Genomic DNA, 21,821 nt, shown 5'->3' on the forward strand with positions numbered 1-21,821 from the left:
GTATTTTAGTACATGTATGCCACTTTTATTGTGATGAATAAAATGTACTTTCATAGGCCTTGTTACATTTAATATTTATCTAATATCACTATACTAAAGTCGCTTACATTGGTAACCGTAAATAAATACTTAAATAAATCTTTGTCTCAAATTTGCCACATCCAATATGGCGTCGGTGTTGCCGTACAATTTCCAACACTATAAACAACCAGTACAAGGGTCTAGCCAATCTCTCCTTGTGCGTGTTTATTGCCTGCAGTCTTCGTTTCTTCCACTTACTTCCTCTTTTCAACCTTTTATAACGAAGAAGGCAACAGAAAGACCAAGATAGGTGAGATCGCGTTTCACTAACATATCAATGCAAAGGACCAGCTAGTAGTGGTAGTCAGTGGTGGATACTCGTCACCAAGTCAATTCACTTGATTACTGTACTGCACCATTACATTCACTACTCGAGTCTTTCCCAATACTTTCACTTAAGTACACGGAACTTTGTCACGTTTATTCGTGTATTTGAGTTCAAAATATTGTTAAGAAAGTCAATATAGTTCTCTCAAGATCTATTGTTTTGTTTCATAGGACAAGTTTCTATTACTTCTGCGGAGTTTGATAAATTCTTGCATTAACTTATACAAGAATGACGATTGTCCTAAAGCACTTTTACGTGGTGCTATACTACACTGCTCTACTTGTTGCAGTTTTGTCATGGGACCAGTGGGCCATTGGCTCACTCACTCTGTTGCACACACTGTGGCTTTCATAAATTCCTCTCATAACTCTCCTCCTTCCTTGGAGAACATCCACAGACCAAGATGTCCTCTTCAGCCTCCACTGCGCCGACCGTCCCCCTCAACACTGGGGTTCAGATGCCCCTTTTGGGTTTGGGCATGTACAAACTGTGCGGTGGCGAGGCCGTGCTCCAAGCTCTGGATGCGTCCCTGGCTGCGGGATACCGGGCCTTTGACAGCGCCGCCGTGTATGGGAATGAAGCCGAGCTGGGTCGTGCCCTCAAGGAGCTCCTACCAAAATACGGCTTGACCAGAGAGGATGTGTTCATCACCAGGTGTGTTGGTGTGTCTTATTCAGTTCTTCAAACTGGCTGTAGACTTATGATAACCACCCCAATTAAAGGTGTTGTATCTGTACTTCTCTATTTCGTAGTCTTTTTTTAACACAAATATCCGAGTAGGAGTACTTTGAGTACATACAAATCCCACTGACCTGGCGACTGTTGATACTTTAATTCTGATCTCTGCAGTAAACTGGGCCCCAACGATCAGGGCGAGGGCGCCACGAAAGGAGCCCTCCACAGCCTGTCCAACCTCGGCATGGATTACATCGACCTCTACCTGATCCACTGGCCCGGGACCCGGGGCTTGGATGTGACTGACCAGCGGAACCCAGGCGCGTAGATGGATTTGCGTAAGAGCTTCTGTCGCATTCCTCGCTTATTACGATTGTGGCGAGCAGGAAACAGAGCTCAGAGTTGGGTGACATTGGAGGAGCTGCACGCACAAGGGAAACTTAAGGCCATTGGGGTGTCCAACTATACGCCGGCACACATGAGGGAGCTCATGGACAGCTGTAAAGTCCGGCCCGCAGTGCTGCAGGTACGTAGAAGGACCAAATATCGGACGTGCTTTATCCACCTCGATGTTGACGCTGACCCCTCCCTCAGGTGGAGTTCCACCCACTTGAGCGCCAGGCCGAGCTGAGGAACGTGTGCCGGGAGTTTGGCGTGTGCTTCCAGGCCTATTCATCCCTGGGGAGGGGGGAGCTCCTCACGGACCCGCAGGTGGTCCAAGTGGCCGAGAACTGCAAGCGCACGCCCGCTCAGGTGAACAGCTCACTTACTAACTGAGCTTTTCTATCACAAATTAAAAAGCATTTAAAGTGACCGCAAAATTTTAAACCGCATTGAAGTTGCTGATTCCCGCTCTTGTTGTATTTCCTGTTTGCTTCAGGTGCTGCTGCGCTGGGCGGTACAGCAGGGCGTCCCGGTGCTCCCCAAGTCGTCCAATCCGGAGCGGATCCGAGAAAACGCCAGAATCTTTGACTTCACGCTGAGTGACAGCGACATGGGCAAACTGTCAGCTTTGGAACGAGGACACAGGTTCTGCTGGGATCCCTCCCAAGTGGTTTGACGGGACCCACCGCTGACGGCCTGGCAGTGGGGACTTAATTCATCCTTTTATTAGCATCACATTGTGATTACAATTATCAACCATAGGCAAAATTAATCGCACACCGCTGTGCCTTCCACATCATGTGGAGCCGTTGACAACAGTTATCTCATCATGACAAAAAACATAAAAAAATGACTGATGAATAGATTGCATCATACTCACCAGAGATGCTGATTAATAAATCAGTATGTGTGTAGAACTCCACAGATGTATTTTGCCAGTCCAACTTGTCTGTAACAAGTTTTGTTCTCATTAACCAATCAAAGGACAGCAAAATGCCGATGTCATCAAGAGCCAACGAGGACAAATTTGCATTATCAGTTCCCAAGTTACCAAGGCCTGCAAGTTACCAAGGACTTATGTAAATGTTCAGAGTCACATTATGAGGCTTTTGTCCAACCCAAAAATAAATGCCACTTTTTTTTGTCCTAAGTATTATTTATTCAGGACAGCATTAAGGATATGAAGTATAACAGCTGTAGAGAAAATGCATGTACAAACCTCCATTAAAAAAAGAACAATTCAAATCTTTTCCACACAGATTCAAGTAATACCATTGCCAGACTGCACATGCCCAAGTTTCTTTGTCTTTTTTTTTTTTCTTTTCTTCAGTGTGACTTCAGCGTCATTACGTGTTGACGTTTTAAGGCGGTACCGTGTGGCGTCGCATTCACAATGATTTGAAGGCATTTGACAAGATTCAGTTGATCGTGTCGGCACCGTGCGTGCGCACGCTAAACGCGGCGCCACCCCGACAGGAATACTTGTTGTCCCAAAACATTTCATACATAATGGTCGCATCACTCCTTTGCAGAATATTCTTAAAAAGTCTTGCGGGGTATAGATATCATTTTCAGTCTATTTATAATCACAACTGGGACAATAATATTGAAATACACACTTGGGTGAATGTCAAAAAAGGAAGAAAAAAAATGGCCAATTAGATTGTCTTGATTTCTGTTTGGAGAATCTACAATAAAAGCATTCAAAGGCAGAAGTAGCGCACCGATTATCATCCGTTAATCATCACATAGGGCTCAAGGCTAAATCTTCACGCGGCCATCAGAACAAGCCAAAACATATATTGATCCAGTGTTAAGTCATTTGGAAATGGCGTGACGATTTGAGCCAAAATGGCTGTCCCTGCCAGCGCTTCAGTCGCGAGCAAATCTGTCCTGGTGTCACAAATCGCGACGTCATGGAAGGCAAACACATTGTGAAACACGACATGACCACACCACAAGACGGTCCGATCGCCGCCGCGCCACAACAATATTTACACCTTTTAGAAATCTTTTAAAACATCTCCTATGAATTTGTGCTTTTAAAAGTCACTTCCTCTCAGTAACCCTGACGTATGACCAAAAATTGGATTTAGATTGTCTGTGTACAAGATTGTTCTTTCCTTGATTGATTTCCTACGGCAGAGTGCAAAAGCATCAGGCCACAATGACCAAAAATCTTTGCACGTCATCTGATTGTTGAGTCGAGTCAGCGCAACATTACGAGTTGGACCGGCCGGGCTTGAGGTCCACCGTTTGTTTACTCGACCACATCTACGCACCTGTCTGCCCGTCCGTTGCATAGTGTTGGCGCGAGACCACGCCTGTGAAATACGGTCAAAAGTCACATAAAAAGTAGTTGAAGAAAAATCACTGCGTCTCTTCACTGATTGCAGACAAAACGTCCGGTGAAGGAGGACCCCCCCCCCTCAGTCCCCCCGCAATCCTCTTCGTGGTCTCTACTCGGTACGATAAGCGTGGTTGTCATGGTGGTTGTTCTCGCTCTCCGTCTCCTGGTGGCTGAAGAGATAGCTCCACCAGGTTTTGGAGTGGTGGATCGACCGGGATGTGCCGCCGGCGCTCTTGAACTTCAACTCCTGAAACCAAATATTTGGACAACAGGGTGAGAGTGGGTCATTTCTGGTCAATATTGCAATTCTCCGGAATAAAAAAGAAAAATTAAGACCCCAGGTGGGCCACTTCTCACCCCTTTGTCCAACAGGCTGTCGAACTCATCGCTCATGCGTCGCAGTTGCCGGCCGTATTTCTTGGCGGCCCAGAGCGAGGGGGGAGCCGACTTGGAGCGTCCCCGGAATGGCGCTCCGTCGGTGGGCGTGCCCGCCTCCTCTTCCGCCCTGGGCTGGAACTCCTCGTCTCGGGAACCCGCTGAAGTGAGGGACTCCGAGTTGAGCCGGATTCGGCCGGACGTCGCTAGACAGGGTGGACAAAATGTAATATTTTGGTAACTATTATACTTATTATTTACTAAACATTTTTGGTTTTCATGCTTCTTTATATTCTTGAGCAATTTCATTATTTTGGGGGGGAGAGCACTTTATTGTTCTTGCATAAGGAATTACTTTACAGGTCTTTCAAATCCAAATTGTTAAACCAGATGAGTTTACTTTTTTGTTACTTTAAGTATACGTGCTTATGAAACAATGCAGTTGCACTATTAACTACTGAGACACTGATCATATTTATGATTCACCAAAGCTTTAACAAACGAGGAAACAAATAACTATCAATATAAGCAACACTTCTGTACATCGTTGCAAGCATTTGTTCAGATGATGTTTTCTACAAAACTCCTGGAAAGTCTCATTGTTCAATCGCTGCTGAGCTATTTTTAGTTGCTGAACCCTGCATAGTACGTAGTTGAGCCGGTTTTGTAGTGAAAGATCTGCCAAAATTTTACAGTGAACGATTAATGGGAAAACACACACACACATTTTGCTTTGGGCCGGATCCGAATGGGCTTTTAACCCAGGATGGATGGATGAATGAATGAATGAACGAACGAACGAATGAAGACCGAGTCGGGTCATAAAAAAGTTGAGCGAGGCCGCTCCGATCTTATGCTCACCTGCTGTTCTGAGCTCCGGCAAGGTGAGCTGAAGGCCTTGGCGGAGGTTCTCCTTCTCCTCCTTTCTTTTTTCAGCGGCTCCTTGGCCGTCGTCCCCTTCGTCTACCTCCTCAGAGGGCTCAGACTCGCTGTCGGAGAGGCTGAACTTTGCGGCCATTGTGACATCTGGGCAACAAGGAAAACAAAAACAGAGTTTGGTTGATAGTCATAAAATAGGTGTAAAGTAGCGGCAACAACAATATTAAGCAATGCTCTAACAATCTCTGCCTTCGACCAGCCGTTCCAAAGGTTGTTCCGACGACGAGAAAATCCTCGACAAAGGTTGTTACAAGTTCAGTCGACAAAAAAACACGCCCTGAAACGCCGACCTGTTCTCTTGGGGTGAACAAAAGAAAGTTGCGACTGGGCGGAAGCCGCCGCGGACCGAGTCATAAGAAGCCAAACAAGCCAGCGCGGCGATTTTCCTCACCGGTTTCCTTGTTGGCGAGGAGGCGACTAGGCCCAAAGTGTGTTTTTTTTGGGCGCCCGGCGAACGAGCAGCTACAGTCGTTTTGGTCGTCGTCGCCCTGCTTGTTGTTGTTGCTATCTCGCTCTTTTTTTTTTTCTCTTCCCCCTAGTGCGATTCTGGGAGCTGCGAGTTTAGCCAATTGGCGCGCGATGACGTCACTGTTGCGAGCGAGGACTGGCCATGGTTTTTATTTGTTGTCGCCCTTGGGTACAAGCCGATTTTGAATATCGAATAACTTTTCAAAATATGTGCCAAACCTCTCGAATGACGAGGAAAACATTGTTCGTGTGTGTTTACTGTATTTAAAGTGTGTGCCGCGAAGCGCAGCATATGCTTATGTCTGTCACAGTACCAACACAGACCTGTGGGGGGCAGCACGGTTCCACACCGCATTCAGAATACACTTGAATCTCTCATCTGCGCATGCGTGAGACTTAAGCGTTTAAAAAAAGGTACCAAACGAATGCACACATTAACTTTGTATTGATTAAATGCTACTTTAATAAGATTACAAATAAGTAAACAAACATCACAAAGCACTTCACAGTTTCCTGATAGAAGAAAGCTTCAGACGAATGAAAAATAAATACACTAAAATTGTATATTTCTTCAACACATTTATTGTCATGATCTTAAAACCGAGGGAAAGGACAAAGGTTAATACGAGCAACATCAGGAGTCACTCCGATGTTTTGCCAAAATGTCCTACCCGTACGAAACTTCGTACCGGAGGCTGATTTGACAGTGAATATAAATGAATCTAAATGTATAAATATTGACTAAAAAGTTACACAATTCCCAGAAATCATTCTTGGCCTTGTGAGCACGCGTGCGCAAACGCATTGGGCTCTGGGTTCTAAAAATTAAAACTTTGAAAGAAAACCTTGTTAGCGTTACTTTGCAAACAGGAATCAAAGTGAGGACCTCAGTGGGAGGGCTGACAGTCAGCGGTCACGCTGGGTAGGTTTTGCGCTAGCCAAGCACCCACCACCCAATCTCGCTCCTCTCTCCTGCCGTCTGGCCCCTCCCTCTCCTGCCGCAGAAGCACGCTAAAGCGCTGCCTCCACCCCGCACCCCCCTCGCCGTTCTGACGTTCTCCCAACACATCACTCCATTGCTGCAGGGCCACCTGTGTCCCGGGCGTACGGTGCAGGGATGTCCTGTACACCTGCCTTGGACCATCACCCTCCTCTTCGCGGCTCACAAAGAGAACTGAACGATAAACCGCTGTAGTGCCGCCGTAGAGCCTCACCTGGCGGGATCTGCCCCCGCTCACCGCGCTCAGTGGCTTGTACGCTGCCCTGTACAAGACCACCAGTCGAATGACAGTCATGAGGGAACTCACCGCCCCCATTGCACACAGACATGCGATACCGGCGAACAACCACACACAAAACACACCGGTGCCTGGCACGTGGCGGAGGGGCGTGGCGCCACCTTCGTCCCATCCCCATGTCCGTGGAACCTGAAAGCTGGTGGCAGTTACAGCTGTGGAAGCAGAAGGAAGATATGCCGTCGGAGTGATCGGAAGTGACTCTGTAGTAGCAGGAAGCGACGCCATTTGAGTTGTCGGAAGTGACTCGGTCGTAGGAAGTGATGCGGTCGAAGTCGTAAAGCTGGACAGGGCGGTTGTGGGGCTAGAGTGGTCAGGAAGTGAAGTGCTGGAAGTAGTCATTGCAAGCGGCCCAAAAATGGCCCCATCGCCTCTGCTCTCCTCACTCTCCTCATCTGGACCCTCGGTGACCCTGAAGGTGGGGCTGGGCGCTAGGGTGGTGGTGGTGGTGGTGGTGGTGGTGGAGGTGGTGGTGGTGGTGGTGGTGGTGGAGGTGGTGGCAGTCTGCGGCAGCGTAGGATGACAGAAGTCATCCAGGTTCAGTTGGATGATCGCTCGACCTTTAGATTGCTGCGGCGACTGGCACACCTGCAAGGCCAGAGTGGGGCGTGGCTTTTAACGGAACACATCTGACCTAAGACTGTTATGAACTGAAGGTAGACAGAAATGCTCTTAGATTGCTGTCTTCAAGTTGGGCTGGTTTTAATTGATGGGAAAGTTGCCCAATCCGATCATGTGATGGGAAATCGGGGCTGATCACCTCATTTCTATTTTATTGGTATTACGTACAAAAAGATTGGATTTCTTTATTTGACTAATTTTTAAATATTACAAATTAATCACAATATTGGGTTAGCTCTGTTGCTATGTCAGCTGCCACTTTCCTCATGTCATCATTGTGCCTCATACTCCAGGCATGACTAATTGAAAGAAGGTCAATTTGGTGCAATGAAATGTAAAATGTCTCTATTGATTTGTTTTGCACGTGCGCAGACTAACCAAACTCTGTGGCTCTCTCGAGATGATCTTCCCATCGCGCACGTAGAAGTTGAAATAGAAGTCTTGCAAGTACGTGTATAGATACATCAGGCTGCAGGAACACGCCCACGGGTTGTCGGAGAGGTACAGGTAGGGCACGTCTTCTCTCGGGTTGAACCAATCGTCCGGTACCTCGCTGATCTGCGGAGGAAACAAATGAAGTGAAGACTCTATTGCAAAACTCGTCTTTCATCTCTCACCTGATTGGTTTCTAGGTAGAGTGTTTCTATGGCAACCAGGGGGCGGAGCAAGAGCGGCGGGAGAACCCTGATGCGATTGGACTTCAGGTCGAGGACCTGAAAGGAACGATGTGGAAGAACAGAAAACGAAAGGGATTTTCTTTGAAGAAGTCGAGTGTGTTGACAGCTAACCTCCAACTTGCTGAGTCCGGCAAATGTGTCGTCGCTCAGAGACTCGATGGCGTTGTCTTCCAGGTAGAGCTGTGTCAGGGCGAGGCAAGCCGAGAAGGCCCCGCCGGCCAGAGATGTGAGGCGGTTGCGGCCCAGTCTGAGGACACTGAGCCCAGGCAGAAGCGGCGTGGTGCTCACCATCACCTGACCCAGCTGAGGTGACAGCGAGGTGGATTTAGTGCTATGTGTCCGGTCGGCATTACACGATTCCCACTCACCTCGTTGCCTGTCAGGTCCAGTTCGTAGAGCTTGCTGAAGATCTGGTAGGATTCCCAGGGTAGGCTGGAAAACTGGTTCCTGGGGAACAAGAGAACCTCACAAGGGAAGAGATAAAACTGTCAAACAGGAATCAGGAAGTGTGCGCTTATCTGCGATGTGTCATTCAACGTCGAATCGCTCGACGAAAAGTCTTCACGCGGGAGAAAAAGCGACATTTCTTGAAATTCATAGGACAGTGACGGACAAGAACCAATATACGGTTTAAGAAATCGTCTGAAAGGACGTTTCCTAAACTTACTTTCCATGAGAACAATCTCAAAGCACACCACCAACTAAAAATGTCACAAGACGTACACACATATAAAAATAATAAATAATAAACTCACAATACTGCATGTTGTTGTCATAAATAAAAATAAATCTAAATTTTGCATTTTTATCCCATGGCGTGGTTACCTCAGTGGTGCGTTCGAGATCCATAGGAAGGCCGTTGAGACCGGCCGCTGTGCAGTTGAGCCGCACACGGTGGTACGTATCCCGGTCGGTATGGCAACCATACACGGCCGTAACTACGTTGAAGTTGGCGCAGAGGAGGACAACGAAGAAGAAGAGCTTCATGCTGATGGTGACACTCGAGTGACGCTAATGAAATGCTCTCCACGTATGGCTGCGCATTTGTGTGTGTGTGTGTGCACTTTGATTGACAGCAGGAAGTGTGTTTTTTGATAACTCGTTGTGTTGCTATGGAAATTACATGTGAATGCTCAAGTGCTGATCTTTGAATGTCAACATTGTAGTAAAGGTGCAAAATGTGTAGCAAGTTGTTGAAAAAAAAAAAAAACCTAGACAAAACACACACATGAAAGTTGTGAAGCTGTAGTGTTTATTGGGCTCCAGTCTTTTGAGGCGTAGGGGTTCAAGACTGCAAAATAAAAGTTCAGAGACGATGACAAAGCAAAAGCTTGGATAGAAGTCAAAATAACCTTCACTTGTGATTCTAAACACACGCACGCGCACACACACACGTTGATAATCAGCACCCAAAAGATTCCCCCACTTGAAGATGCACTATAACAATTATTATAATCATAAAATGAAGAATATGAGTGAGGATGAGGTTAGAAAGCACACACATGAAAAAAAAAGTTTACATTAAAGGCATGGTCATAATTTCCCATCATGCTCAGCGGGGTCTTGTTGAGCCCACCGTTGGCTAACATGACAGTGGGGTGAAAAAGAATACCTAAAAAAAAAAAAACAATGACTGCACCTTATGCACTTTCTTCTCCCTCCCAAAACATAATTCCATGAGCACAGTTGAATGTTCTTCTACAACTCCACAACCTTTCACTTTCCAGTTAACGTCCTCACTTGCTCCATTTCCCGCAGTCCATCTCAACATACACAAAAAACGCGTCAGCATCTTTGGTTTGACTGGTTAGCAGGCGGCTAACCTGCTAACTTTGAAAGCCATTCTGTACATATTGTTTATCTTCATAATTGTACACAATGTTGTCCGTGTGTTCAAGCGCTTTCCCGATGCTACTCTACGCCTTAGCATGATAAGGCATCTAGCGTCCTGGGCTAAAAATGCAAAACAACAACAAGCTAACAGCAGTAAGCCACAGGAGCTCAAGTGATCATATGACCACCATCAAGTCAACAAAACAGCTTGCACGCATGCACATGACCTGTTTCCGTGGTAACAGTGTACACATGCACACACATACCAAGAATCCCCCGCATAGTCCTGACACCTCTCAGGAAATCAACTATTCGTTTCTATTTTTCGAGGAGCGTCTCCTCCATTATTTGTTGCAAAAGTCAACTGTTTGCATCTTTCGGACTTTGTACTCTTTCTGTAACACGTGGCACCAAAGTCGGGTCGGAGCTAAGTTAGTGGTTGTTAGTGGAAGTTCCGGAGATTTGAACCTTAAAAAAAAAATTGAGGTAATCCGTCACAATATTTTAGCTTTTACTCGTGTAAATAATATAGTAGAACGTGAAATATTTAACTTCATGTAAAGTCATTACTTAAACGGAAGCAAACCAATCTTTTCAAGTCGTTTGGAATTAAAATAATTAAGTTGGCTTTATAAATGAATGCAAAGAATCCTTTCAGTTGAAGCGGAAAAAAAAAAGACTATATGTAAACACTTTTGAATGATGGAAGAATCTCACATTGGAACCTAGGGATAATTCTGCATCTTCAATGAGTCTAATGTGCATATTTTTGGCATGCAGGGGAAAAAATTGCAGGACCAGGAGCAGATCCACGCAGGAATAGGGAGAATGTGCAAACTCCACACGGGAAGGCCAGAGCTCGGATTTAAACTCTCAATCTCTAACCTATGGGGCGGATGTGCTAACTTGTCACCAATTGAAATAATTGGTTTGTTTCACCCTATGAAATTAGATTACATGAAACCATTTAATTTGTTCTAAATGAATCGTTTACAAAAGTTAAAGCTAAAATATCAGGCGTAATTTCAACCAATGTTTGATTTTGTGTGTGTACATGTTTGCTCTTATAAAATAAAGTCATCTGGATGTATGTAGTTAGTGTTTTTGGATCCTGGTTTGTGGTTTTAACTCCCAAACTAGGCAGTTGTAAACCCTTTCAGGGCGAGTGTCAATGGCTTGCGGCCGCTGGTCCCCACAGCCGGTGAATTGCGGGGGTTTACTGTATACAGCATGTCGGAGTAGCGAATCCGGCCTCAGAGTTCAGAGGTCAGAGGGGGCTTGCTGGTTGTTGAGGTCCGGCTCACTGAACTGTCGTCTCATTCGTGGCGGCGGCGTAGTGAAGCCCCAACCGGTCAAGGGCGGACCCAGGAGGATTTGGGCGGGAGGGGGCGGGGCGGGATGGAAGTTTGGAAATGGTGCATTGTGGGGGTTGTAGTAGGGATGATGAAGATGCTGATGATGGTGGTGAGGAGGAGGGGCAGGATGTTGGTTGTAGTGGAAGCCCGCATCACCTCCCCCCCGGTGTCCACCCGGCCCAGGTGACGGCCCCCTCCTCTGCCTTGGTCTTCCTTGGTGAGCCCCGCCCCTTTGCTGCTGCTCGTCGTTGTTACCGTTGCTATGGGCGGAGCCGTCGAATGAGTTTCGGCGGTAGCGCGGCTGCCGCTGGTTGCTGTGGCTCCTCTGTTGCCAGGCGCGTTGCGGGCTAGGGCTGCGAATGCGCGGGGGCGGGGACTGGAAAGGGGGAACCGGGGTCCCGTCTTCCCCACCTCCCTCGGCTCCTCCCCTTCCTTCCCCCGGGAGCCCCCCCTCTCCTAAACCCAGCGCCTGCAGGGCGGCACTGGCCGGTCCCCACGAGTAGCGGTGCGCAGGGTTGCTCTTGAAGGGGAACTTAAGCTTGCAGTCCTGGGGAGGGATGAAGCGTCCCGTCCCGGGGAGATGCACAATCTGACCTGAGGAGGGTGATCAGTGTCAATGACAACCAGTGAAGAGAGACTAGCAAGAAAAGCCCGCCTCTCTTTATTTCCAAAAACCTCCCTAGAATAACGAAAGTTAGCAAAGCAATGAAGACCAATCTGAGTTTCTTGGGTAACGTAAGCAGCACATGAAAGAGGCATTCCGAGTTCTTCTCACCAGGTTCGCCTTGGTTGAGGCCCCGCAGCTTCTTACTGATGTTCTGCTGTTGCAGGTTGACGATCCTCTGTTGTTCCTGCTTCAGCCAGCGGAGGCGCCCTCTCCTGAACGCCGGGTCCTCCTCCATGAGACGCTGCACACGGTCCTCCCTCGGCGGAGGCCCCTCCGCTTCTTCGCTGTTAACCTGCTCGCTCTGCCAGAGAGGGAAGATCAGCGTCGAGTGGATTGGGTCAGCGCCACCCAATAGAGGCACCGCCGCCCGTGTGTTACCTGCTCAGAGGCGGCGCCCTCCACCTTGACGGGTATGACGCTCTCCATCTTGATCATTCGGTCACGCAGCGCTTTGATCTCCTCGTCCTTCATGTTGTTTTGCAGCTTCACTTCCTGTACATGCCATCGTGTGGTGTCACATGAGCAAAAATATCAAATATGACAAGTCGCTTTGCCCCCAAATCGCCGCTGTGGCAAAGGTGAAGATGTCGCAACCGCGTTACACTCAAAGCCAGATCTCACATCCAATATGGCCGACACGGCTAAGCTTCTCATCTCACCTCCAAGATGTCCGTTAGCTTGTTGATGTGAGCCTTCAGGTCGTAGGCTTTTCCTCCTTCGCCGGCCTCTCCTCCTGCTCCTCCCTCCTCCGACGGGGGGCTCCTCTCTTCCCCGATGCCCACCGTGTCGCACACGTCCTGCGCCACCGCCTTCCAGCTGTCCTTTTCGTTGGCGTCCTTCTTGGCGTACATGCGGCACAGCTCCTTCATCTTAACGATGGCCAGCGCCTCGATCTCCTGCCGCGAGTGTCGGAAGTCTCCCAGCGCGACCTGAGGAGAAGCGACCAGGCTAAAATGACATACAAAGCTTCTCTCTCAGTTGAGATGTACCACTCGGAAATACTTCTATGACACCAATTACTGCTTTCCTATTACCGGGTGCTTTGGAGCCATCTTCTGGTGTTTCAGAAAGAGCAGCATAACGACAAAGAGCGAATTGCTGATCGTCTAGATTTGGCTGTGACTGGCAACTCTTTTTGTTTTGTGTGTGTTTGTGCGAGCGAGTGAGGAAGACCTCGTAGCAGATCTCTTTGACAGCTTGCAAGCGAAGATCTTCCATGGTGACGCGCTTGGGGTCTTTGCTGATCCGCCTCCTCTGAGGAATCTGATAGACTCTTTGAGGCTCTCTCCTCTTTCCGCTGCTGGGAAGACCACAACGCTTCACGATGGACTGCACCTGACGCATGAGATGAGTTGTTACACACATTACTTAGTAACCTGGCATCACTGCAGGCGACACACACGGCTGGTACCTTGTTGGCAGGTAGTTTTTCTCTGAGGGAGGAGATAAGCCTCCAGCTTTCCTCGCACGAGCGTTTGTCGGAATCATCTCCGCTGTCGCTGTCTGCGTACTTTGTACAAGCACACACAAGAAGGGTCTGAAGTCAAGTGTGTGGTGAAGGTGATGCTGACAATGATGAAGAAACGGCACGCACCAGCCGCTGTTGCTCCAGCAGCAAGTCGGCCTCCTCCTTTTCCTTGCGGTATTGCGTCTCCATGTCCTGAAGCCTGCAACGGGTCAATCATCCCCTCGTCAGCTGTCAATCAAAGCCACGACTGCGGCATGAGGTCAAAAGGTCAGTGGCAGGCGCACCTCTTTTCCATGTCCAGTTTGATGTCAATGCCTTGTTTCTCCAAGAGCTCCCGCTGAGCGTAAGTCCAGTCCTCTGGCTCCCCCTGCTGCTCGGCCGTGACACTGCGCTCCCGCTCTAGCCGGGCCTGCTCCGGGTGATTGAAGCGAAACACGTGGTTCTTGCCCATCACGATGCGGTTCCCTGGGCGAGTAAAGACGTCAGCGGGTCGCGTCGCTCTGTGCCGTTCATCCGCGTGGCCAGCTCACCTTGCTTGAGGACGACCGCCTCCGTGATCTGCTTCCCGTTGACGTAAGTCTCCGCCCCCACCAGCGGCTCCAGAGTGACCACCACTACAAACATGCAGTGTCACATGTCAGGCGCTTCCAATTTCCAAACGTGGGAACTTTCCATTGGAATGAATCAAAAATTGACACAAAACAAGATTGATGAAAATGAAATGAGATTTTTGGGGGGAAACCAGGGATCACCCGCCATTTGCCAAGCCTGACCTGACCGAATACCACTTTGGCCGAAGCGCATAAACGGTGAATCTGTGAATTCGTCAACCAATAAGGTTCTGAAAATAATCAATGAACAAGCAAATCTGTAAACATGATGCTACACTGTACTCTCAAAATTCTTTAGCATAATTTCTATGACCACAATTTCACAGACTGGAAACTTGACACGACTTTGCAACCACTACACACAACTACATGCCACAAAGTCAACTAAGTGCGATACCTGACACACTTCCTGGCAGCTTTTCGACACAAAACACACACACACAAGGAGAGAGAAAGTCACACAAACGTGTACACGCACACAAATGCACACTGTTGTGCTCAGGCTCACCTTCTCCTTGTTCGTTGGTCTCACTCACAAACACACAGTGGATCTCCTTGATGAAGTGACCAGACAGCTTGATGTCCACGTCCTGCTGTCCTACCCTAACACACACACACACGGAACACACTTTAAAATGTCTCCTCATCTTTGAGGTGCATACAAGGAGAAAAAGGTCCAACCTGGTGAACCCTTCCTTAATGTAGTAAAGGAGGCACTCGGACATGAGAGGGTCCTCGTTCAGGTTGACAAGGTGTGGAGTCTAATCACAGACACAAAGGCAGAGTGAGCCTTTCAAAATAAAAACTCAGATTATAGTCCTAAATCTTGACCCAATTTTGAAATGAATTTCCATGGGCGCAGAAAGAAAGTTACTCACCCCTTTAGGAGAGAAGACACCCAGAGTCCCCCCATCTTCTTTAATGGACACGCCCATCTCGGCCAAGAGCGCCTCCCTGCCACACGTGCGCGGTTAGCACGCGAAGAAAAAGCTGGAAATGTTCCGACCAGCTCGGCTCACCTCTCCAAACGGATGGATTCCGTTTTCCTTAACTTCTCCTCCCAAGTCTCGTTGAGCTCAGCCATGATCTTCTCTGTCTCCTGCCACACAATCACATACAAGTGTAAGAGTGTGTGTGTGCGTGTGTATGCATCTCCTGTGACATCATTATCATCATCATCATGATCGTCATCATCATACCAGCAGTCTCTCAGCTGCCTCCTCTTTACTGATGGTTTCCGTGGCAACCTCGTCTTCCCCATCCGGAAGATGATTGACATCCGCCGACTCACTAAGTTCAAACACACCTGAAGAGGCGGAGTCTTTGGGATCGACCGTCCCAATGGCCGTGATAGTCAGCGCTGAGGATACACCCCCTGAGGAGGAGTCATGGTTGTTGGCTGGAGAGAGCGAGAGGAGAGATGAACGAGGTGGGGGGGTTGGGTTCACATTTCTTTTGGAATGTCAAGGCTGACGGGCATGCGCACATCTGTAAATACCGGTCTGCAAACATAGCATGCGCGCGCACGTGTACTTGAAGAACATGGTTCAAACTCACGGCCTGGGGCCAGATCCGGCTTGTTACATAATTTTTTGTGGCCCATGAAAACAACGTGTTTTCCGTTCCTTGCTAAATGACAGAAATTCTGGACTAAAATTGCTATTGTTCTTCATTTTTGTAGATAACAACCATTTCATTTTCCTAGTAAAATATTGAATAAGTGGTTCCCTGACTTCGGATTAGATATTTTTGTTTTTTAAATACACAGTGGTATTCTCTTAATAGTGCCTTACTTATCTGTGCTTTTTTTTTTTTAAATTTGATAATGTGTACAGTATGGGTGAATTCATTAACAAACTTAAATCCCAGAATGAATTAAATTATGGGTTTCCAAAGACCGGCCTGGGGAGGCTATTTGAGACCCATTGCACATTCTCATTTGATCCCCCATATATTCTAATAATGATTTAAAAAGTGGCGGTGTAACAAAGTTAAAATAAAAAAATATCCTTAACAACATCACATTTGTTAAAGAGATGATTAGAAGACAAAACTTTTATTTTTTAAATTATTATTATCATTATTATTGTCATGAATTAGATGTGCCATTTTTTTTAATTGTCACAAAATAATGTCACAATATACACTACATTTTATTTAGTATTTTAAAACGTGGAATGTTACAAAAGACTGGTTATTATTATTTTTATAAATTGAAATAAGCCCTCAAAATGGAATGTATTTTCAATGTTATTAGTGTATACATTATTAATGTTAATTATAACTAAACCTAATCACATTTTGCTTTGCACATTCAACTGTTTAGCATTTTGTCCCTGTCTGGGGCGCTGCATGGAAAAAGTTTGGAGATCCCAAAATGAAACTCATATGTCAAGCTACCTCTGTAGAAGATATACAAGATAATATTAATGAAATTATTTACTCATCATAGCGACCGTCTGAGGGAAATTTGTGGACCGCAGTGAAATGGAGTTTGATTTTGCCGATGTTGAACAATATGACACACGCACGCGCACACAGAACATGATTTGGAGCAGCGGCGTAGCCGAGCCGTGTGGAATGCGGTGAGCAGGGATGATGGAATGCGGCAAGCGCCGACAGTGGAATGCAGCATACCCTGGTTGTGGATGAGCTCGTGCAGGCCCTGAGCGAAGAGGAGGCTCCGCAGTCGTTCCACTTCCCCTTTCAGCTCTCGGATCAGTTTGGCGTTGGGGTCTTCGTTGATGATGGCGTTACAGCGAATCTGCTTGGCTCGGTCGGCATACCTGCAAACGCGGTCAGGTCAGATTATGTCCACGGTAGGAGGCGCGAAGATGCCCTCACCTCAAAGTGCTGAGGGTTTCTTCGTAGTTAATGTCGGCAGGACTGAGAGCGGCGATCATAGCCGTGCGAGAGTTTCCGCCTGAAATCGTGCATGGAAGGAAAATTTGATTTTCGATTAGCAATAAAATAAAAGGGACTGATTGCTTTATTAGTATCATTTATTTGTTTTTTTTTAAGACAATTCATGATTTGATTTTACGCTCAGTTAAAAAAGCCAAATACAGTTCAGTTGCTTTGAATTTTCAAGTTCAATACATTTGCATTTAATCTTAATTTGTTTTGAACTTTAAATGCAATACATTTTCATTTAATCATTTGTGTAGTCGGTTTTTATTTTCCTTTCTTAAAAATAAATGACAGAAATAATTGATTCACAGACGGTGACGTTCTCACCCAGGTTCTCTTTGAGGAGCCAGGTCAGCACCGAGTCTCTGTAGGGTATAAAGTCGCTTTTCCTTTTCTTGCTGCTCTGCTGCACCATCAAAACCAATTAGGGCAAGATAAAGAAGAAAACAAAGCGGAGGAACTACAAAAAAAAGTTGGAATGGAGGGAGGTTCGTACCATGTCGGCCAGAGCAGAGATGACTTTTCCCAGTGTGGTGAGAGATTTGTTGATGTTTGCTCCTTCCTGCATATAAAATGTCACAGTAACTCTCCAAATGTTAAATAAAAAAAATAAAAAAGTGTTTTCCTACCTTGAGTCGGGTGCCTTTGGCTCCTGAGGAGTCAGCGCGTTCACTTCCCGCCAGGTCAACTAAACTGATCTTGCTGACCTGAGAAGACGCAGACGCGCATGTGTCAAGTGTGCGTGTGTGTGCGCCCAGTCGCACGCGGCGCTCACCTTTTCCGTGTCCAGCTGGGTCAGGAGATCTCGGCGCCGCTGGCTGAAGACGATGGTGAAGACGGCGTGCGAGCGCGACGACGTCTCATTCATGTTGGTGGCCGCCACCGTTCTGTCGGTCCCATCGGACACAATCAATGAAAATGTCTCAAAATGCAAGCCAACGTGTCGACCTTTAAGTGACACTTCAAGGTTATGGAAAAAATATTTAATGTGTATAGCGGAACGTCTCCAGCGGTGCAAAAAACGGACCTGGCTTTGTTACCGGCAACCATCAGATCGTGAATGTCAGGGAATCCGGTCACGGCCAGTTTGGACAGATCCTCCACGTAGGGTCCCAGGATGGGGTGCTCCCTCACCCGCAGGGTCTCCTGGGACTTTGGGTTCAACAGATCTCGAACACGCTCGCAGTAGATCTCCATGTAGGACACCTGCGGCGGGATCGTTGTCAGCTGGGTGCTTGGTTCCGAGTGTGTGGCGAGATGGGGGTTACCTCCACTGAATAGGTCAGGTCGGGATCCGTGTTGCCCCCCGTCCTCTGGAACAAGTCCTCGCACAGCTGAATGTTGGCGCAATTAAATCTTAAGTAATCACCGATATCAAGCAACCGATACCACAAGTCATTTTGAGACATAACATTTCAATTAAACTTTGTTCAGTTCTGACAAAATCCAGAACAGTAAATCTGCAGAAAGTATTTAAGACCGAAAAAAAAAAAAATCAAGTATGTGTTGACCTACCTGTGGAATGATGCCTTCCTGCCCCGTCTCCTGCTTTCCCATCATGGTGTAGCTCTTCCCCGCCCCGGTTTGTCCGTACGCAAAAATGCACACGTTGTAACCTGAGGCAGACAAAAAAGGTGAGCACCTACTTTTTGCCGCCATGTCGTCGTTATGGGTCACCTTCGAAGGCGTGCAGCAGCATCTCCTCGCCGATGTCTTGGTACACTTGTCGCTGGCTCGCAAAGGTCGGCTCATCGGGCTGAGTGCGCACACACACACTCGGTCAAAGTTGTGTAATCGTGTGTGTGTGTGTGTTGGTGACATTACCGTGGTATGCGACCAATAAGAGTGGTCAAAAGTGAAGTTCTTGGCCGCATCTTTGGGCTGCTTGGGGTTGACGATGCCTGAGAAGGACAACACAAAGTTGAGTGTGCACGCATGTGTGTGTGTGTGTGTGTGTGTGTGTGTGTGTGTGTGTGTGTGTCTTACAGGTAGTGTTGCCCTGCATCTGGATGACACACTTGGCGTTGCGGCCCGTTTCTCTGGCGTTGAACGGGCGGACGCGCACCGCCACCTTGACCGACGCACCCGCCATTTCAGCCTACCTTTCAAAGAACCAAAGACAAAGGTTAAAGGTTGTCCTCGAAATGGATTTCTTTGAGCGCAGCTTTTTCCTCATTCCCCCCCCCCACTCTCTCGCCACCTCGCTTGATTGCTACCTCGGAGTCTGGTCGACGTGGCGCTTCCCACGCCCTGGCCTCGGGCCCCCGGAGTTACCTGGTGACATTCTTGCGCGTGCATTTGCGTGTGTATTGATCAGTGACAATACAAGTGGTGGAGATCAGCCCTGTCACAACAACATGGAGCTAAAAATACACTTTTGCACACACATGCGACCACAAATTGTTGAGATGCCGAGCGAGCCCCACTTTAGCCACGCACGCTAACTTTAGCAACAACTTGAGTGTAGCGGCCACCCGGCGGGATGAATCCGCTTTGGTGTAGCGGGGAACGTATTTGCTGTGCTTTTGTCCTGTGGCGGCGTCCAGCAGTCACCATGGCAACACACCCCGAGTAAACAAGATATAGGTCAATATTGATTGACTCAGAGAACATCTCGGGTCCATCTAAAGCAGGGATCACCAACGTGGTAGACCCCACATGAATAGTGTTCTAAAAATAGCACACGAGTGATGGGGCATTGTGAATTTCTAGGAATGTTTTAACAAGGACTGACTGTCATGAACTAACTAACTTTTTAGAATTATTCCATCGAGTACGCTGGTCAACAACAAATTTTAAATCATTGGTGGCTTTAGGTGTCGCCAAACTTATTTTCAATGCTGATTTAAAAAATGTCTTCTCTTTTTGTCACGCACATCAGATTCTGCCGATATTTTCATTTTGAAATTTGACCTATAAAAGCTTGCGCAATACCATTTTTGTAATTTATACCTATAGTCTGATGGTTTTGAAAAAAAAAAAATCCACTTGTTGCGGACTCTTAATCCATTAATATTTTGGAATATATTACCGTGTTACCTATTTTGTTATTATTAGGGATTCTCAATACACCTCTTGTACTTTTGATATATAAAATGTGTCCTTTAACACAATGACATAAGACTGTGAACAAAAATCTTTCTGAAGCATATGATGATGAACCCATACGTCATATTGCTGCAGTGTGGTGCCAACTACCGCTGAGGAAGACTTACTCAAGGTTTTTTATTGTCTTAGGTATCGGTCTGTAGTATCGGCAGCTTCCACGAGTATGGATACCTTAGATTAGAATAAAGCTCGACACGCTACGCAGTATTGCACATCTCTCGTAGTGCTTATATTATTTTTATTTTTATGAAAAACCTATGTGCTAGAGAAAAAAACAATGGCATATTCCGAATGAGCGCAATTTGCGTTTGCCAATTAGTTGTGGATGATTTAGCTGAGTCAACCGATTTCATCCACAGCTGTAATTATAGCAATAATAATTGTAACATATGATTAAAGTTAATTTGAGCAAATTTGTGATTTCAAAAGTGTTGATCTAATTGATAGCAATTTGTCCTAATCAGTAGAGAAAAAGTTGCTCTCAGCTTCAAAAATGTTGGTGACCCCTGATCAAAAGATCCATCGCAAGTTAGTGGCACTTTATAGCCAGCACATCATGTATGTCTTTGGAATGTGGGAGGAAGTAGCCACACAATATACACGCAAGCTCCACACAGGAAGGCCGAAGCCCAAATTCCAACATCCGAGCCGCCATGCTAATTGAAGCAAAACGACACGCAACGTGTTCAAATATTGAAATTAATCCAGGCTTATAGCATCGAAGTCGAACGCTCATTGGGGTCACAGGTCAGCAGGAGATCAACCTGGCTGACTGAGGCGGACTGGTCGGTCGCAGGGTGCATGTAAACAAACAAGTGTTGACACTCGCCAATGGATAATTTCATGACTTCAATGAATACAAATGGAAATGTAAGAGGCAATGTCACAGGGAAACTTCACACAGAAAGGTCGCAGTCGAGATTCGAATCTCAAACCTCAGAAATGCGAGGCAGACATGCAAACTAATTTGTTAATAACACGCTTACATAACAAAGACCGTCTGTGACGTCATCCAACTCAATTCTACCTGACGGGTGTATGTGTGTGTGTCGTAGTGGGGGAGAAGTGTCGCGATCGCCTCACGCGACCACCATGTCCGGAAGCCACGGCGCGCTGCTTCCGCTCCCGGCCTGACGGTATCGGGACACACCGTCATTAAGTTGGCGAGGAGCGCTCACGTCACGCTCGCACACGCCGGGCAATAGAAAAAGTTTGAAGGACTTACGGCGTGACGGAGCAGACGTCACAGTGACCGCTGGAAAAGTTGCGGGCCGGTCGAGCGGAAGATTCGGAGGACTCGGCCGTATCGAGACCCGGCCGGCGGCGGCGTCTGTGGTCGCCGGCGACCTTTGGCGCTCCGCCGCTGTTCCGCGCGGTGTCGCCGCGGTAGACAGCGGCCAAGGTGGACTTTTGAGATGGGAAAATGGAGTTGGAACAACAGGAAGGAGACGGGGGTGGGGGGGTGGGGGAGAGAGAGCCTGGCCGGTGGCGTGGCCGCGCGGCGGGTGCGTGCCTGAGCCGTGGCCTGAGCTGGCGAGCGCGTTCACGACGCAGCGCCTCGAGACCCGCGTGGGCCCGCCCAATATCCAGGAGGAGTCGAGTTACTGCCAGAACCGGAATGGCTAGCTCTTATTCTGAAAGGCTACATCACATTTGGATAGAATTGTACGGGGGTG

At 47.4% G+C, this 21,821-nt stretch overlaps 4 protein-coding genes across 7 annotated transcripts; 1 reads left to right on the forward strand and 3 right to left on the reverse strand.

Moving 5' to 3' along the window:
• Positions 1-214: 214 nt before the first annotated feature.
• Positions 215-2,377, forward strand: zgc:101765 (uncharacterized protein LOC450036 homolog). Its single transcript, XM_037262762.1, has 6 exons — positions 215-331; positions 796-1,063; positions 1,259-1,404; positions 1,471-1,610; positions 1,679-1,837; positions 1,965-2,377. Exons 2-6 carry the CDS (start codon positions 813-815, stop codon positions 2,142-2,144), a joined length of 876 nt encoding a protein of 291 aa, XP_037118657.1. The 5' UTR covers positions 215-331; positions 796-812; the 3' UTR covers positions 2,145-2,377.
• A 336-nt stretch (positions 2,378-2,713) lies between these two features.
• Positions 2,714-5,677, reverse strand: LOC119129476 (bcl2-associated agonist of cell death-like). 2 transcript variants are annotated; one of them, XM_037262789.1, is made up of 4 exons: positions 5,524-5,677; positions 5,055-5,219; positions 4,176-4,399; positions 2,714-4,065 (listed from the first exon to the last, which is right to left on the reverse strand). In XM_037262789.1, exons 2-4 carry the CDS (start codon positions 5,209-5,211, stop codon positions 3,928-3,930), a joined length of 519 nt encoding a protein of 172 aa, XP_037118684.1. In that variant the 5' UTR covers positions 5,212-5,219; positions 5,524-5,677; the 3' UTR covers positions 2,714-3,927. The 2 variants fall into 2 exon arrangements, with proteins under 2 accessions (XP_037118684.1, XP_037118685.1); XM_037262790.1 differs by lacking the exon at positions 5,524-5,677 and adding an exon at positions 5,313-5,425.
• Positions 5,678-6,054: 377 nt separating this feature from the next.
• LOC119129419 (platelet glycoprotein Ib alpha chain) lies at positions 6,055-9,321 on the reverse strand. 2 transcript variants are annotated; one of them, XM_037262679.1, is made up of 6 exons: positions 9,019-9,314; positions 8,562-8,657; positions 8,305-8,496; positions 8,134-8,229; positions 7,895-8,074; positions 6,055-7,483 (listed from the first exon to the last, which is right to left on the reverse strand). In XM_037262679.1, the coding sequence occupies exons 1-6, from the start codon at positions 9,178-9,180 to the stop codon at positions 6,488-6,490; spliced, it is 1,722 nt and encodes a 573-aa protein (XP_037118574.1). In that variant the 5' UTR covers positions 9,181-9,314; the 3' UTR covers positions 6,055-6,487. The 2 variants fall into 2 exon arrangements, with proteins under 2 accessions (XP_037118574.1, XP_037118573.1); XM_037262678.1 differs by having other exon boundaries at positions 8,134-8,496; positions 9,019-9,321.
• A 101-nt stretch (positions 9,322-9,422) lies between these two features.
• Positions 9,423-21,659, reverse strand: LOC119129383 (kinesin-like protein KIF1C). 2 transcript variants are annotated; one of them, XM_037262590.1, is made up of 27 exons: positions 21,371-21,659; positions 19,024-19,135; positions 18,862-18,938; positions 18,715-18,793; positions 18,553-18,653; positions 18,306-18,371; positions 18,065-18,243; positions 17,813-17,924; positions 17,667-17,744; positions 17,534-17,599; positions 17,365-17,440; positions 16,972-17,050; positions 16,765-16,913; positions 15,327-15,526; positions 15,147-15,226; positions 15,006-15,081; positions 14,809-14,888; positions 14,636-14,730; positions 14,047-14,130; positions 13,801-13,981; positions 13,643-13,715; positions 13,460-13,558; positions 13,222-13,383; positions 12,708-12,977; positions 12,427-12,540; positions 12,157-12,349; positions 9,423-11,975 (listed from the first exon to the last, which is right to left on the reverse strand). In XM_037262590.1, exons 2-27 carry the CDS (start codon positions 19,127-19,129, stop codon positions 11,287-11,289), a joined length of 3,564 nt encoding a protein of 1,187 aa, XP_037118485.1. In that variant the 5' UTR covers positions 19,130-19,135; positions 21,371-21,659; the 3' UTR covers positions 9,423-11,286. The 2 variants fall into 2 exon arrangements, with proteins under 2 accessions (XP_037118485.1, XP_037118484.1); XM_037262589.1 differs by having other exon boundaries at positions 17,365-17,443.
• Positions 21,660-21,821: the final 162 nt, after the last annotated feature.

This window comes from Syngnathus acus, chromosome 10 (genome assembly GCF_901709675.1).
Source record: "Syngnathus acus chromosome 10, fSynAcu1.2, whole genome shotgun sequence".
NCBI lineage: Eukaryota > Metazoa > Chordata > Actinopteri > Syngnathiformes > Syngnathidae > Syngnathus > Syngnathus acus.

Coding starts and splice junctions, on each gene's coding strand:
- LOC119129419 (XM_037262678.1), bottom strand. CDS start 9,180: ATGAAGCTCTTCTTCTTCGTTGTCCTCCTCTGCGCCAACTTCAACGTA. Junction 8,497..8,561: donor TGGACCTGACAGGCAACGAG/GTGAGTGGGAAT, acceptor CTGTCACCTCAG/CTGGGTCAGGTGATGGTGAG. Junction 8,075..8,133: donor TCTACCTAGAAACCAATCAG/GTGAGAGATGAA, acceptor TTTCCTCCGCAG/ATCAGCGAGGTACCGGACGA.
- LOC119129476 (XM_037262789.1), bottom strand. CDS start 5,211: ATGGCCGCAAAGTTCAGCCTCTCCGACAGCGAGTCTGAGCCCTCTGAG. Junction 4,400..5,054: donor GCCGGAGCTCAGAACAGCAG/GTGAGCATAAGA, acceptor CACCCTGTCTAG/CGACGTCCGGCCGAATCCGG. Junction 4,066..4,175: donor ACAGCCTGTTGGACAAAGGG/GTGAGAAGTGGC, acceptor ATTTGGTTTCAG/GAGTTGAAGTTCAAGAGCGC.
- zgc:101765 (XM_037262762.1), top strand. CDS start 813: ATGTCCTCTTCAGCCTCCACTGCGCCGACCGTCCCCCTCAACACTGGG. Junction 1,611..1,678: donor TCCGGCCCGCAGTGCTGCAG/GTACGTAGAAGG, acceptor CCCCTCCCTCAG/GTGGAGTTCCACCCACTTGA. Junction 1,838..1,964: donor GCAAGCGCACGCCCGCTCAG/GTGAACAGCTCA, acceptor TGTTTGCTTCAG/GTGCTGCTGCGCTGGGCGGT.
- LOC119129383 (XM_037262589.1), bottom strand. CDS start 19,129: ATGGCGGGTGCGTCGGTCAAGGTGGCGGTGCGCGTCCGCCCGTTCAAC. Junction 14,131..14,635: donor GACCAACGAACAAGGAGAAG/GTGAGCCTGAGC, acceptor GCATGTTTGTAG/TGGTGGTCACTCTGGAGCCG. Junction 12,350..12,426: donor AGGGCGCCGCCTCTGAGCAG/GTAACACACGGG, acceptor CCTCTCTGGCAG/AGCGAGCAGGTTAACAGCGA.